This window comes from Nasonia vitripennis, assembly GCF_009193385.2.
Source record: "Nasonia vitripennis strain AsymCx chromosome 2 unlocalized genomic scaffold, Nvit_psr_1.1 chr2_random0010, whole genome shotgun sequence".
Classification (NCBI taxonomy): domain Eukaryota; kingdom Metazoa; phylum Arthropoda; class Insecta; order Hymenoptera; family Pteromalidae; genus Nasonia; species Nasonia vitripennis.
This window is the reverse complement of record NW_022279617.1, coordinates 1,607,218-1,620,823: the sequence shown is the minus strand read 5'-3', so window position 1 is coordinate 1,620,823 and position 13,606 is coordinate 1,607,218. Positions and strand designations below refer to the sequence as shown.

The 13,606-nt window shown below is 34.9% G+C and overlaps 2 protein-coding genes across 15 annotated transcripts in view; both read left to right on the top strand.

Annotated features, from left to right (window-relative positions):
- LOC100114357 (protein halfway) overlaps window positions 1-3,728 on the top strand; it is a 57,563-nt gene extending 53,835 nt beyond the window's left edge. For 8 of the 14 annotated variants that reach the window (XM_031925373.2, XM_031925372.1, XM_031925367.2 and 5 more), the window contains 7 exons: window positions 360-627; window positions 1,233-1,547; window positions 1,636-1,805; window positions 1,911-2,093; window positions 2,864-3,022; window positions 3,099-3,221; window positions 3,318-3,728. In XM_031925373.2, coding sequence (XP_031781233.1) covers window positions 378-627; window positions 1,233-1,547; window positions 1,636-1,805; window positions 1,911-2,093; window positions 2,864-3,022; window positions 3,099-3,221; window positions 3,318-3,590 — 1,473 coding nt within the window. In that variant the 5' untranslated portion in view covers window positions 360-377 and the 3' untranslated portion in view covers window positions 3,591-3,728. Of the gene's footprint in view, window positions 1-63; window positions 273-359; window positions 628-1,232; window positions 1,548-1,635; window positions 1,806-1,910; window positions 2,094-2,863; window positions 3,023-3,098; window positions 3,222-3,317 lie in introns of all 14 variants that reach the window. The other 6 variants (XM_031925374.2, XM_032601630.1, XM_032601629.1 and 3 more) reach the window with 3 other exon arrangements.
- LOC100115042 (SET and MYND domain-containing protein 4) overlaps window positions 1-13,606 on the top strand; it is a 656,582-nt gene that overhangs the window by 389,509 nt on the left and 253,467 nt on the right. The gene's annotated exons all lie outside the window — the stretch shown is intronic.

Below are 13,606 nucleotides of genomic sequence, written 5' to 3'. Positions count from 1 at the left end.
TATTACATACAAAAATAAGATGCAAAAAAATACGTAATAAAAATATGTATTTATTTACAACAGGGAGCAATAACGGACAAAGATAGAAGCTTTGTATACCCTCCAGATAGAGGTTTAATATACAATATATAGTACTCATGCCATAAACATTACCATGATTTTAAACAAGGCTATTTTATATGAAATTGTCATAAGAGGAAATATTTTATTATATATATATATTCATTTATTTATAATAATCACAAATCAAGAGATGAAATCAATAAATCTTTGTAATTTTCAAAATTATATAATTTATTGGGCCTAGTAATAGTTATCAATAAATCTACAATAATAATTGTATTAATTTTGTGTCGTAGATCCAGTGGTTCACTGTTATGACATGCCTATACATGACCAGCGCTCGTACTGAGGAGGATCAGTCACTTACTTCTAATGCACATGAGCAGACGACTATCAACACAATACCAGAAAAGTGTTTTTATCGATTGCCTTCAGAATGTCCTCCACCTGGTGCTAATCCATGTAGAAGAATAACATTGTCTAATATCAGCACTGAACATGATGCTATTTTCTGCTGCAATTTGATAAGTCTTACTGAATTCGAATTCGCTCTGTCTCGTGCAAGTACGTGAACTTTTTTTACATTGAAAAAGACTTATAAGAAATCTAAATATGCAAGCTTTTTATTTTTACTTGAAATTAGGAATCACTATATGATTAAAAAAAAGCTATATATTATCTTATACACGAGACTGATTTATTAAATAGTAAATTACAATGTATGTTGTATAAGTGTTGTAAGTGGCATTTCCTGGCACGGCAACTTAAGTGATAAGCCCTGTGCCAGAAAGGACTACTTCCCCATTAAAAAATCTCACGTGAGATCTCACAATAAAATCTCATCTAACCGATTTTTTTTACGCGTTTCAAATTATTTTTAGTCAATTAGTGGCTTTTTTGAAAAAATCGAACATAGAAAATTTACACAAAGTTTAACTTAAAAAAAAATGAAGTCCAATTTTTAACAAATTTTCTAAGTTTGATTTTTTTTTTTAAAAATCACCAATCGACTAAGAATGGTTTAAAACGCGTAAAAAACAAAAAGTTTGTTAGATGAGATTTTGGCGTGAGATCTCACGTAAATTTGTCAATAGGGTTATGACGCAAATACTCAAATAATCAATTTTATATTTCTAAAATTTGAGTTTAGTTAAAAGTAAATTTGTTAGATTTTCCAGATAATGTGTCTTATATTCACATTCGAAATGCCACACTGGATTTTATTAATGTTACTGAAGTTCGGTGGAGAATGTTAAAATCATTAGCTGTAACAGATGGAAAAATTCATCGAATAAGGGGCCAATTTTTGATGATGACACCCATTCTGTGTCTAAATTTTTCAAATAACGCTCTTTTGGAAATGGAAAACAATTCATTAAGCAGACTTACTCAGCTAACGACTTTGGATCTTTCCTACAATAATTTGACTCACTTACCTGCCTTAAACATTATGAATGGTAGAGAATTCTGGCTGGATATTTCTGGTATAATTAATTTATTACATATCATAGTTTAAGGATGGTTAAAATATTATTAATAAAGTTAATCAACAAAAGAATTTTTTGTTTAAAGGATCGAACACTTTATTATGTCATGATATTTATCAAAATATAAATAAAACAGGAGAAAATCAAATTATTTTTAACAGAGAGAACGAAACCGTTTGTTCGTCAAGCAAAACTTGGCATTGGTTTAATGCTACTGCCCAAGTTCCTTTAAAACAAGTGCGTTACCTCAGTTCTGTAAGTGCATTCTTTCGTACTTAAATTTTTATTTTTACGAACTAAATTTTTTATAGTTGAAGTGTTTATTGCTAATTAACTGAATATGATATTATGAATTTTTAGCTACAAACTGAATGCCCCAAGGGTAAAAATTGGCAGTGTGCTTGCGAGTTTAGCAGGTTGGAACTTCTTAAAGATAAATTACCGACTTTTGCAGTTAGAGTTGATTGCAGTAACATTCAGTTGATCCAACTTCCAGAAAAATTACCTCGCAATACAATTGCTTTAAATGTTTCCTACAATAATGTAAAAATTACTATATTTATCACTAAACTAAAAATCTTCAGTTTAAAGATAACCCTATTGAAAAATCTCACGCCAAAATCTCATCTAACCAATTTTTTGTTTTTTACGCGTTTCAAACCATTTTTAGTCAATTAGTGGCTTTTTTGAAAAATTCAAACATAGAAAATTTACACAAATTTTAACTTAAAAAAAATGAAGTCCAATTTTCGAAAAATTTTCTAAGTTTGAATTTTTTTAAGAAGTCACCAATCGACTAAGAATAGTTTAAAACGCGTAAAAAACAGAAAATTGGTTAAATAAGATTTCGGCGTGAGATCTCACGTGAGATTTTTCAGTAGGGAATATTGTCACTCCCAACGAAGACTAGCACATCCCGAATTACTGACCAAGTGCAGTACATTTTATTTTTCGGTGTAAAATGTAGCAAAGTTTAAGCTTTTTCCGCGAAGACTAGCACCAGAGATTAGAGGATCCTCTAATCTCTGCTAGCACTAGCTTTTCACAACTTTGCCACGAAGACCAGCACATTTCACGTCTTTGGCGGTAAATAATAACATTGACATGCAAAGAACCAACTAGTACAAAAATTATTCCATTATACTAAGTTGTTCTCATTCTATACAATCAATGTAAATTTGAGTCGTGAAACGTGTTAGTCTTAGCGAGAATTAAAATATCTTAGTCTTCGGCGTGGATAATGCAATGCTACGATATTATTTTGTTCATTTCAGTATTGAAATCACTGATTTCAGAAAAGTTTTTCACTTTAGATTACAGTTCTTGACGAATTGAGCTCAAATCCAAGCTACGATGGTCTGAGAGAGTTTGTTGCTGATTACAATAATATATCATCTATAAATAAATTAGAGGGCTCTAAATTCTTGGACAGCTACGCTTTTCTTAGCCTAAGACATAATAAAATAAAATCGGTGAGAATTACAAATATTAGGTAGTAATTTTAAGTATAAAGCACTATTAAAAATTAATATTGATTATTTATTGCAGCTTCCCACATATATTTTGGCAACCAATGCTTATGGTGATAAAAGTTATAGTAGCAGTAGGTATGGTGTCAAATTTGGAGGCAATGAGTTGCATTGTGACTGCAATACTGCAAAGTTTTTGAAGGTACGAAGATACGTTTTAAGTTGATAACTAAAATTTATAAATAAATAAAATTGTGTGCAGTAAAATTTGAAGTTTAAAAATGTATTACTTTTTAAGGTTTGGCTGCAAACTAAAATAATAGATTATGACGAAGTATTGTGCGAGAACGTTAAAGAAAAGGTCATTGATTTAGAACCATCAAAGATGTGTGTCTACCCTGGAGACTGGACTGATTACATTTATTACATAATCGCTACTGAAGTTTTATTATTAATAAGCCTCATAGCAAAAGTGTCTTATGACTATTGGATATTCAAAACAGCTGGATATCTTCCGTGGCCAGCAAATAAAATGCCAAAGCTTCCTTGTGACTGGTTATGTGAAACATAATCGTGTTTATTTTCTAGTGTAAAAAAAACTTGTGCAGAAATTATTTTTATTGCTTTCAAAGATTTGTCAGTTTGACATAATAATAACTGTAAATAGTTTTTATGCAAGAGTTTAAATAATTAAATAATTATGAATGCACTTTGATGGTTTATATTTTTTCTAATTTTTTTAATTCTTAAGTGAGGTATTATCTGGAATATCTTGTCAAAAGTTATGTAGCAAAAACAAAGTTAACTACGAGATAAACTACGCAATGAATCAGTTTTTGGCAAAATCGTATATGCCTAATTAGAGGGCACTGATTAGTATCAGTATATGATTATCCACCATCTTTTTTTTTTTTTTGTAAGTTTTGGAACGGAAAATCTCAAGTTTTCCGCGTTCCGCGGCTGGGCTCAAAAAGCCAAAACGCCGACCCCACAGCTGTTTTTGTCTTGGCAGGGAAAGAACCCTGTGTTCTTGAGTGTTTCTTGGTAATATGGTTTCTTAACTTGACTTGATTTTCTTCTTTATGGATTTTGTCTTGGCTTTATCTTTTCTTTTCCCTCACAGTCTTGCCTTCTTTCGTCACTCAGTCCGATGGTGTCGCCCTCTGTTATTTGCCTTTAAAACCACTCACTTCCACATAAAAGCGGGCTTTTTGGATTAGGCATATGGAGTGTGGTATCGTTTTTGCATTTCAGTCAGATCTCTATACCGGACCTTATCACAAAGTTCGTCAGGGCTTTTAGGACTTGAGGGTCCATGGTTGCCATAATAGAATCAATATTCCATTGATAGATTCCCGTGACTTGTAAAAATTCAGTAAAATCTTTTCTCAATACAATATTCTGATTACAGTCCCAGATCAAGTGTTCAAGATCACAGTAGTCGTGACCGCAGACACACGCTGGGGATTCGCTTAGATTCAATTTATACAGTCTGTCCGGAGTGCGTTGTGAGTTAGTCAGGATTCTTAAGTATATAGTAAGTTGTTTTTTGTTGAGGGAGTGGTAAATCTTAGAGAGGTTGTTAGGGTTTGTGAAGGAGATTTTGCGGGTGTATTTTCTACATCTCTTTTCTACTTCAAAACAGTGTTCTTTATGCCACTCAATCTCAGCTCCATTCATTGACCTTTGGAATATTTGGTACCAATGTGATTTTATCTCTACAACCTCCAACATATTTAGCGCAAGTTTAGCTTCTCTGTCTGCTGTTTCGTTTCCTTTAATATTTTTGTGGCTAGGGATCCAAGCCAATTCAATATGCCCTATGTATCTTTTAATAAATAATAGGTTTAGCTTGCAATCCAAAGCGGTAGCAGGCAATTTTGCATCGATTCTGTTACATTTAATATATGTTAAGGCCTGTTTTGAATCGGTCAAAATTACGGGATTTTTAACTCTATTATTTTTTATGTACTGTAGCGCCATTAAAATCGCGTATAACTCGGCCTCTGTGCTCGTGGATAATTTTGTTATTTTAATTTTTTTCGTTATGTTTTGGTTTTCAAAATAAAAAGCTGCGCCTTGAATGTTCTTATCGTTTACAAATGAAGCGTCGACGTAAAATCTGTTATGTTCTTTATATTTTTGTAGGATTAGTTTTTCGTAATTTTGGTTCGGGTTCTCACTGTTTTCCTGCATATTTAGGTTTACGTCAGTTTCCTGTATTTGAGATTGTAAAGGGAATTCATAGTTTAAGGGTAGTTCAGTCTTGGCAATTTGGTGAAGTTTGTTTTTAACTTTATTATATCTGTTAATTACAGTTCTCATAATAAATTTGGATTTTGTTTTTTTTTTATTTTTTGCAATGTTTTCAGACAAGAGTTTGAGTTTTGGTATTAGAGGATGGCTTTTGAGGCTGGCTGTTTTAAGAAGGTATTTGTCAATCAAGTTTGTTCTGCGGTGTGCTAATGAGGTCTCTTGGGTTATGTTTAGGGTAACGACATTGGAGGTGTATTTTGGAAGACCTAAGCAAATTTTTAATCCCGCGTTTTGTACCGTTTCAAGTTTTTTAAGGTGTGATTCCGCTGCATTCCCAAAGCAAGTATATCCCCATTCAAGTATGGACCGCGTAAGTGCTTTATAGGTGTTGATTAGAGTCTTATGATTCACGCCCCAATTTTTGTTCGCAAAAGCTTTGATTATATTTAATGTGGTACTAGCTCTATTTTTAATGTTATCTATATGGGCATTCCATTTAAGTTTATCGTCAAAAATTATTCCTAGAAATTTTACCTTTTTAACCGTGTGTAGTTTAGTGTCGCCTATTGTAAGTATAGCGTCTTTTTTAATTGACCTTTTATTATGTATTATTATATAATTTGATTTATGCGGTGCTATGTTAAGATCCCTACTCTTCAACCAACTTCTTAACTGTTTTACTCCTTCCTCCAATTTTAGTGTTGCTATTTCCGGACTGGAATGAGAGAACGTTAAAGCGCAATCGTCTGCAAATTGGAAATTTTTACATTCACCAACTTTATGTATTATATTTCTCACATAGAGATTAAATAAAATTGGACTTAGGACTGAACCTTGAGGGAGTCCTTTAGTGGTGGTATTGTCCATGATATGTTTTTTATTTAAATAGAATGATATTTTTCTAAAACTAATGATTCTTTGAATAAAGGCTGTAATTTTCTCTGAGATTTTCAATTTAAGTAGTTCTTTAATTAAGATCTGGGGGTTGACGTTATCAAAAGCGCCTTCTATGTCAAGCATTAAGATCGCAAATACTTGCTTTTTTGGAAGTGCTAAGTAAGCTTCCGTTGTCAGTATAGTCGTGCTATCTTGCGTTGACTTTTGTTTGCGAAAGCCAAATTGGGAGATCGGGAGCAAATAATCGTTCTCTACATACCAGTCCAGACGTACTTTTATTATTCTTTCTAAAAGTTTTAACAAGTTGGATGTTAAAGCTATCGGTCTAAATCCCTTGTTTTCCGGTTTGGGGATTAAAATTGTTATATACTCAGTCCATTGCTCTGGAAAGACTCGATTTTCAAGTATGCTGTTGTAAACGTCTTTTAGTTTTTCTATAGTGTTACTAGGGAGGTTTTGAATAACCTCATTTGAGATTAAATCCTTTCCAGGGGATGATTTGATTTTTAGTTCTTTAATGGCTGTGCGTAATTCTTGAGTGGTTATTGGGCCGTCAAGGTGTTGGTTGGTAAAGGAATAAGGGATCTCGACAGAAACTTCCGGAGAGTTGAAGCATAATTTGTCTATTGTGGTTTGAATTTTTGGATCATTGTAATCAAATTTATCATTGTTTTGGGCTGTGTTTAGGTATCCCTTTAGTCCCTTAATCATCTGCCAGATTGAGTTTACCGGGGTGCTTGTTCCCAAGGATTGCATGTAGTTCTGTGTATATTTTGATTTGGTTGACTTGGTTAGGTTTTTAAGATGTTCTACCGATTCAGTATATTTAGTATAGTTTTTTGAATTTATGTTTTGTCTGTATTCCGCAAGGTTTTTTTTTCTGGTTTCCACTGCGTTATCTAATTCGGAATTCCACCACGGCGGTTTGGGGTTTTTAATTGTTCTTTCTCCTTTAGATATTTTGGCACCGTTTTTTAAGAGAGTATTCAGAATGAGTTCAGTCAGGTCATTATATGAAGCTATCGGATCATCTTTTTTAAATTTAGTATTTTCGGTTTCCGTTTCTATATCTATTCTAAATTGGTCCCAGTTTAATTTGTTTGTGTTCAGTTTTGTTCGGTTTGTTGTCGGATTATTTTTTTGATTAGTTATTGTAATCGAAATAGGGAGGTGATCACTTCCCAAAGCATCCTCCAATATCGACCATGTTGACTTGTGGATTAATCTGAGGGATATCATAGAAATGTCAGGAGAGCCAGGGGTATTCTGCAGTTTTGGAATTAGCGAGGCCTGATTAGGGTCGTTAATAATTAGAAGCTCTGTATTTATTGTTTCAGAAACAATCCACTTTCCTATTTTATTTGTTTTTCCCGTACTCCACATAGGGTGGTGTGCGTTGAAGTCTCCGCATACAATCACGTTCTTGAATTTAGTGATAAATTCAAATAATTTATTTATCACCTTTTTTTCTAATCTGATGCTATGAACTCTGTATACATTGAATAAGTTAATTATTTCCTTATTGTTATTTATTTTAGTTGCTAAAATTTCAAATCCATTGAATTCTTGTCCCAATGGTATTTTAGTGAAGCTTAAATTGTTTCTGATCGCTGTTATTAAACCTCCGCCATGTGTGTCTGTGATTCTATCTTTTCTACAAATGTTAAAGTTTTTTAATCGTACAATGTCGTTTGGTTTTAGCCACGTTTCTTGCAGGCAAGCTATATTAAAATCGTTTAAGATGTTATCTAATTCGGTTCTTTTTTCTATCAGGCTACGGCAATTCCACTGCAGAATTTGGAATTTATTGTTCAGGTCCATCTGGGGTTAGAGTATAGGAATGTTTGGTTGATTTCTTTAGTTTGTAGTGTGAGTTTTTTAAAGAGAGGTTTTTTTTCAAAAGATGACCGATATTTTTTAACAAAGATTATTGGTTTGATAAGTTGTTTAAAATTAAAATTAAAGTTAAATGGGGGTAGCTCTGAGTGCGGTAAAATTCTGTTTCTTAATTTATTACATTTTTTGGAGTTTTGGAGTTTCCTGTTTACGCGTATGTTGCAATAAAATGTATTTACCTTTAGTTTAACTAAAATTAGAGCTTTTTGTTTTGTCAGTAAAAAGTTATATTCTAGTATCACAGTGTGGTTTATAGTTACTGATATTACCGCTAAGAAATTATATAAAGGTTTTTCATCTAAGCTACGTTTCAGAAGATTATTATTTTTGATTTTAGTTGTGTCATGATAGATTGAAGTGTTTAATTTAAACTGCTCAAGTCGGTTTCCTTTTCTTTCGCTAGTATTTCTGTGAGGGAAAAAACCGCGCTGTGCATTTTGGCGTTTTGTTGAACAAGGTCTTGAATGGATTTTATTAAATTGTCGAATTTTGAGTCTATGTGTTGTTGGATTTGTTGTGTTTGGTTGGAATGTGGTGTGCGTAATTGATTTTCGGCTAACATTATTTGAGTCTCATCCTCGTTAAGCTGAATGATAGGCGAATTGTCTCTTCTGCGTTTATTGTTTTGTTCTTGGGTCACGCGCGCGATATACGAATCTGCTCCCTGTTGTTTACCAACATTGTTAGACACGGTTTGTGAGTATGGATTTAGCGTGCTCGGATTGCGATAGTGATTTAAGCATCCCGAATAAAATAAATTTTTGGCGTGGTGTAAGGATATATTTTTGGTCGCCATTGCGAATTTAATCTCTTTTTGTTCGATATATTTAAGACACGATTTATCTAATGCAGAATGATGCCCTTTGCAATTAACGCATCTTTTTGATAGTCTGCAGATTTGGTCAGGAGGGTGTTCATGTTCAAGGGAACACTCCGGGCAGGTGGGTTTACGGCTGCAGTTGCTTTCGGCGTGTCCGAATCTGAAGCAGTTTTTGCACTGTAGGACATTAAATACGTAAGGGTACACTCGTATAGCTATCCCGAAAAATTTTACCGTCTCCGGAAGGGAGATAGATCTGAAATATATTTTAATTGAATTCGTTGGTACGAGTTGTTCATTCTCCCTCTTAAAGATTCTTTCTATTTTCGCGTTCTTATGCTTATCTTCGATTGCTAGTCGGAGCTTTTCCACCGTATAAGAGCCATCAATACCATGAATTTGTCCGATTTTAATGACTTTAAAATTGGGTATATAGGATACCCAGTCTTGGGGAATATAATCGTGGTTCTCAACCGCTTTATTAGCTTCTGTCAAAGTGGCGAACGTGAGTTCTATTTTTTTCGGTCCGATTTTTCGAACGTTGTCAAAATTTATTTGCGCTTTGATTAAAATTTCCCCTAACTTGATGGGATCGATATGACCGATGTTTTTATTGCTAGCTTGAGATTCTATATGGACTATGAATGGCGCTTGAGACTGTAGATGGTATCTATTTGTTTGAAATTCTGTTATTCTAGGGTTACAGGATAAAGTTTCGCTCATGTTTTGGGTTGTAGGCATATTGTTTATACAGATTGAATATAAGCGAATTTTGGCGACTGTTTTAACAAATTATCCGGATCTTGAATCTGGTTGGTAGGTCTACGATCTACCTCTAAGTGGCATGAACACTCAAGCCCCTTTGATTACAATTCCGTTAATTATTCAGATGCTAATTTCAGTCTGTATAATTTTTTACCGGTAACAAGATCTTAACCAATTTGCACGTACCTTATAAGAATTTAATTTTTAGCGTCAGTGAGTAGTTTTCTTTGGCCTTTATCTTTGGTGGATGGATGTGTATTCAAGATGGGGTGTCGAGGCGTTTGTCGTTATTTGAATTTGCCAGAAGTCTCGTTCAATTGTCTTGTGGTTGTTAGTCGATCGCTCAATCGATGTTCTCCAGTCGGTGGTTCGAGAGGGAGTCATCCACCATCTAGTTCGAAGATATTACTATGTAGTTCCACTTCGCCCCGCGAGATGTCATAACCTTTAGCGAAACTCGAAAAAGGGGGGGATCGGCACGTTGCCGTCTCCCGACTACTTGCTTCTTCATATCGCTTTGTAGTGCGCGAGCGTCAAGACCTGCAGCGAGACGTCGCGATTTCCTTTTCTGTTTTATCCACGATCATCACAAGGATGCCGAAGAGACCTGCAATAGGACCTGGGGATTATGAAAAGTAGTTGGCTTTTCAAGCTAAATTCGCCAAAATGGAAAGAGAAAGAGATGGAGAATGTACCACCTCTTCAGAGTCCACACACATCAGACGAGGAAGAGGAATCCGAGACTTCATATGTCCAGGACGACGAGGAGAACGAGGACAAAAAAGGTATAACTATCCAAACATACCTTTTCTCGTTTCTTCTCCCAAGACCCCCCCCCCCCCCGCGCTTCTACGAAATGGCCGTAGTCTTAAAGACCAGACCTGTTCGAGAGCGCTATTCCGAGAAGTCTTCTCACGTAAACACAAATCTTTACATAATTACCATTATGTGAAGGACATAAGAGGTTATATCCTTTTATAGTCTACATTCGATAACAAATCGAATGGGTCGACACCATTTATATATCGAATTTTAGCAATAGCTATAATTCGAAATGCGACTATTTTCATAATCGTCGCAAACCTGTACTAGGAAATTCTCTAAAACATCAAAATATTTTAGACAAAGAGAAGAAGACAAATACTCCAACGCCAGAAAAACCTCGGTACGTCGACCAAGAGGTGGCAGACCTAATAGGCCTACAAGAGGATAATGATGGGGACAACCATACAGTTGTTGATCCTAGCCTAGTAAAAATATGGCACAAAATGATGATGATCATATTAACGTAATGATAATTATTCTTATACATTTTTACAAATGTATATAGTTTTCCGGACTTCAAACCCAAGAAGTTGAATCCGGAAATCGCAGCTTCGTTAGCAGCGAAGAATATTAAGAATGATGGCTACATGGCCGAACTGCAAAAGCTTGCTGGATCCCAGCTTATAGTGGCAGGATCCGCTCTCACTATTATGATGAACGATGAAGATTGCGATAAAATGGTCATAGTAAAAATTTTCAATGACATCGCAAAGATGGCCATCGAGATACATCACGCTGTCTCTGTATCTCGCAGAACCAATATATTCATTCCGAATTTATCACCACAAGTTGGCGACCTCATCAAAAAAGCAGAGATGGACGACACCCTTTTTGGGAATAAGCTGGCTGATCGAATCAAAGAGTCCAAGGCCCTGACCAAACTGGCGCTGGATATTCAAAAACCGAAGGAGAACAATACTCCTAAAAAATCTTTTTTCCGGAAAGGCCAGCAGCAGAGAAGACCCCTCTCGCAGCAACAAGGCCAGAACCAGAACAAGGGCCAGTACAGACCTCAGTACAACAGCAAACAGCAACATTTCAACAACACACAGAAGAAGAACGACGAGGGTCCGTCGCAGAAAAAATAAATGTAAGAATAGCAGGCAGGCTAAAATTATTTTTAAATGGTTGGAACTCTCAGACAACCAAATTGTACGGAATGTAATAGGAGGTTATAAGATCCCCTTCATTGTAGAACCTAGACAGGCCAGCTACACTGCTCCTAGAATCACAGATTTTGAGCTTTCAAAATTTCGTAATGCAATTGATAAATTACTTGTAAAAGGTGCTGTGGAATTTTGCGAACCTTCCCGCGATCAGTTTCTGTCTTCCTTCTTTCTAATCCCGAAAAAGATGGCACAGATCGTTTTATAATAAATTTAAAGAAATTAAACAAGTATATTACAACAGAGCACTTCAAAATAGAAGATCTTCGCTCGCTTACTCACCTCATATCACCTGAATGTGACATGTGCACCATCGATTTACAGGATGCTTATTTCACAATACCAATCCATAAATCTAGCAAAAAATTTCTTCGTTTTTGTTTTGATGGCACTATTTACCAATTTACTTGTTTACCCTTTGGTCTTTCCACAGCTCCTTATATTTTTACCAAGATAATGAAAATCCCCATTCAAGATCTCAGATCTAAAGGCATATTAATGGTCATTTATTTAGACGATATGATTTTTATCGCAAAAGATAAGAAAACATGCCTGCATTACGCCAACTCCACTTGCAAATTATTTATTTCTCTTGGACTGGTCATTAACGAAAATAAATGTTGTCTTATTCCATCCCAACAATGCAAATTTTTAGGTTTCATTATAAACACCAAAGAATTTACAATAGAACTCCCGAAAGAAAAAATAGATAATTTGCTAAAAATAATATCAGTTTTTAGAGAAAAAGCACTGTTCTATCTTAGAACTAGCAAAGCTAAATGGTAAATTAGTTTCTTCTTGCCCAGCTATAAACTACAGCTGGTTATATACCAAGAAATTAGAATATCTTAAAAATATCTCTCTCTGTAACAATTTCGAATACTCAGCTAGGATTTATATTCCTGAATATGTAAGAGACGACTTAGCATGGTGGTCCAAAAACATACCGCATAGTGTAGGTCTTATTAGATCAACAAGTTTTGATATGACTATATACACTGACGCTTCCAACTCAGGTTGGAGTGCCACGAACAGAGTTGGAAATATTCGAGGTTTCTGGTCCACCGAACAAAGTAAATTACATATTAATTACAAAGAATTACTTACGGTTTTACTAGCCATAAAAAAACTGCCAAATATTTTAGATAATATACAAATTCTTCTACGTATTGACAACACCACAGCCATTTCCTATATTAATAAAATGGGTGGTGTTCGTCATTCAAAATACAACAAGCTAGCTAGATCTATATGGCAATGGGCAGAAAGGAGGAATATCTTTCTTTTCGCTTCATATATATCTTCTCAAGACATCTTCGAAGCTGACGCACTTTCGAGGGCTAGTAATCTAGACACAGAATGGGAATTATGCAACGACGTTTTTAGGTGTATAGTAGACGAATTAGGTAGACCAGACGTGGACTTGTTTGCGAATGACTACAACAGAAAATGTGAGAAATTTTTCTCACGATTTCCTGACTCACAAGCTATCGACGTACATGCTTTTACGACAGACTGGTCTCATTATTTTTTCTACGCTTTTCCTCCATTCGCGTTAATAGCGAGATCCCTATCGAAAGTAATAAGAGAGCAAGCTAAGGGTATTATAGTGGTTCCAGACTGGCCCAGCCAATCCTGGTTCCCCTTATTTAAAACTCTAGTCCTAAAACAAATAGTTTTTAGACCAAGAATCAATCTACTCCTATCACCTTGCAGGAGAATTACGCATCCAAGAGCAGCGTCACTATCGCTGATCGGAGCACTGATATCAGGACAGCATTCATCTTAAAAGATACTCCAATTGAAGCAGCAAAGATTATGACAGCATCGTTAGAGAAATCTACCATTTCTCAATACAACTCAGTACTGCGTCCTTGGTTTAACTTCTGCAAGATAAAGAACTATAATGGCTACAACCCTGAGGTCTCTCAGGTCCTAGAGTTCCTTACTAAAAAATTCCAC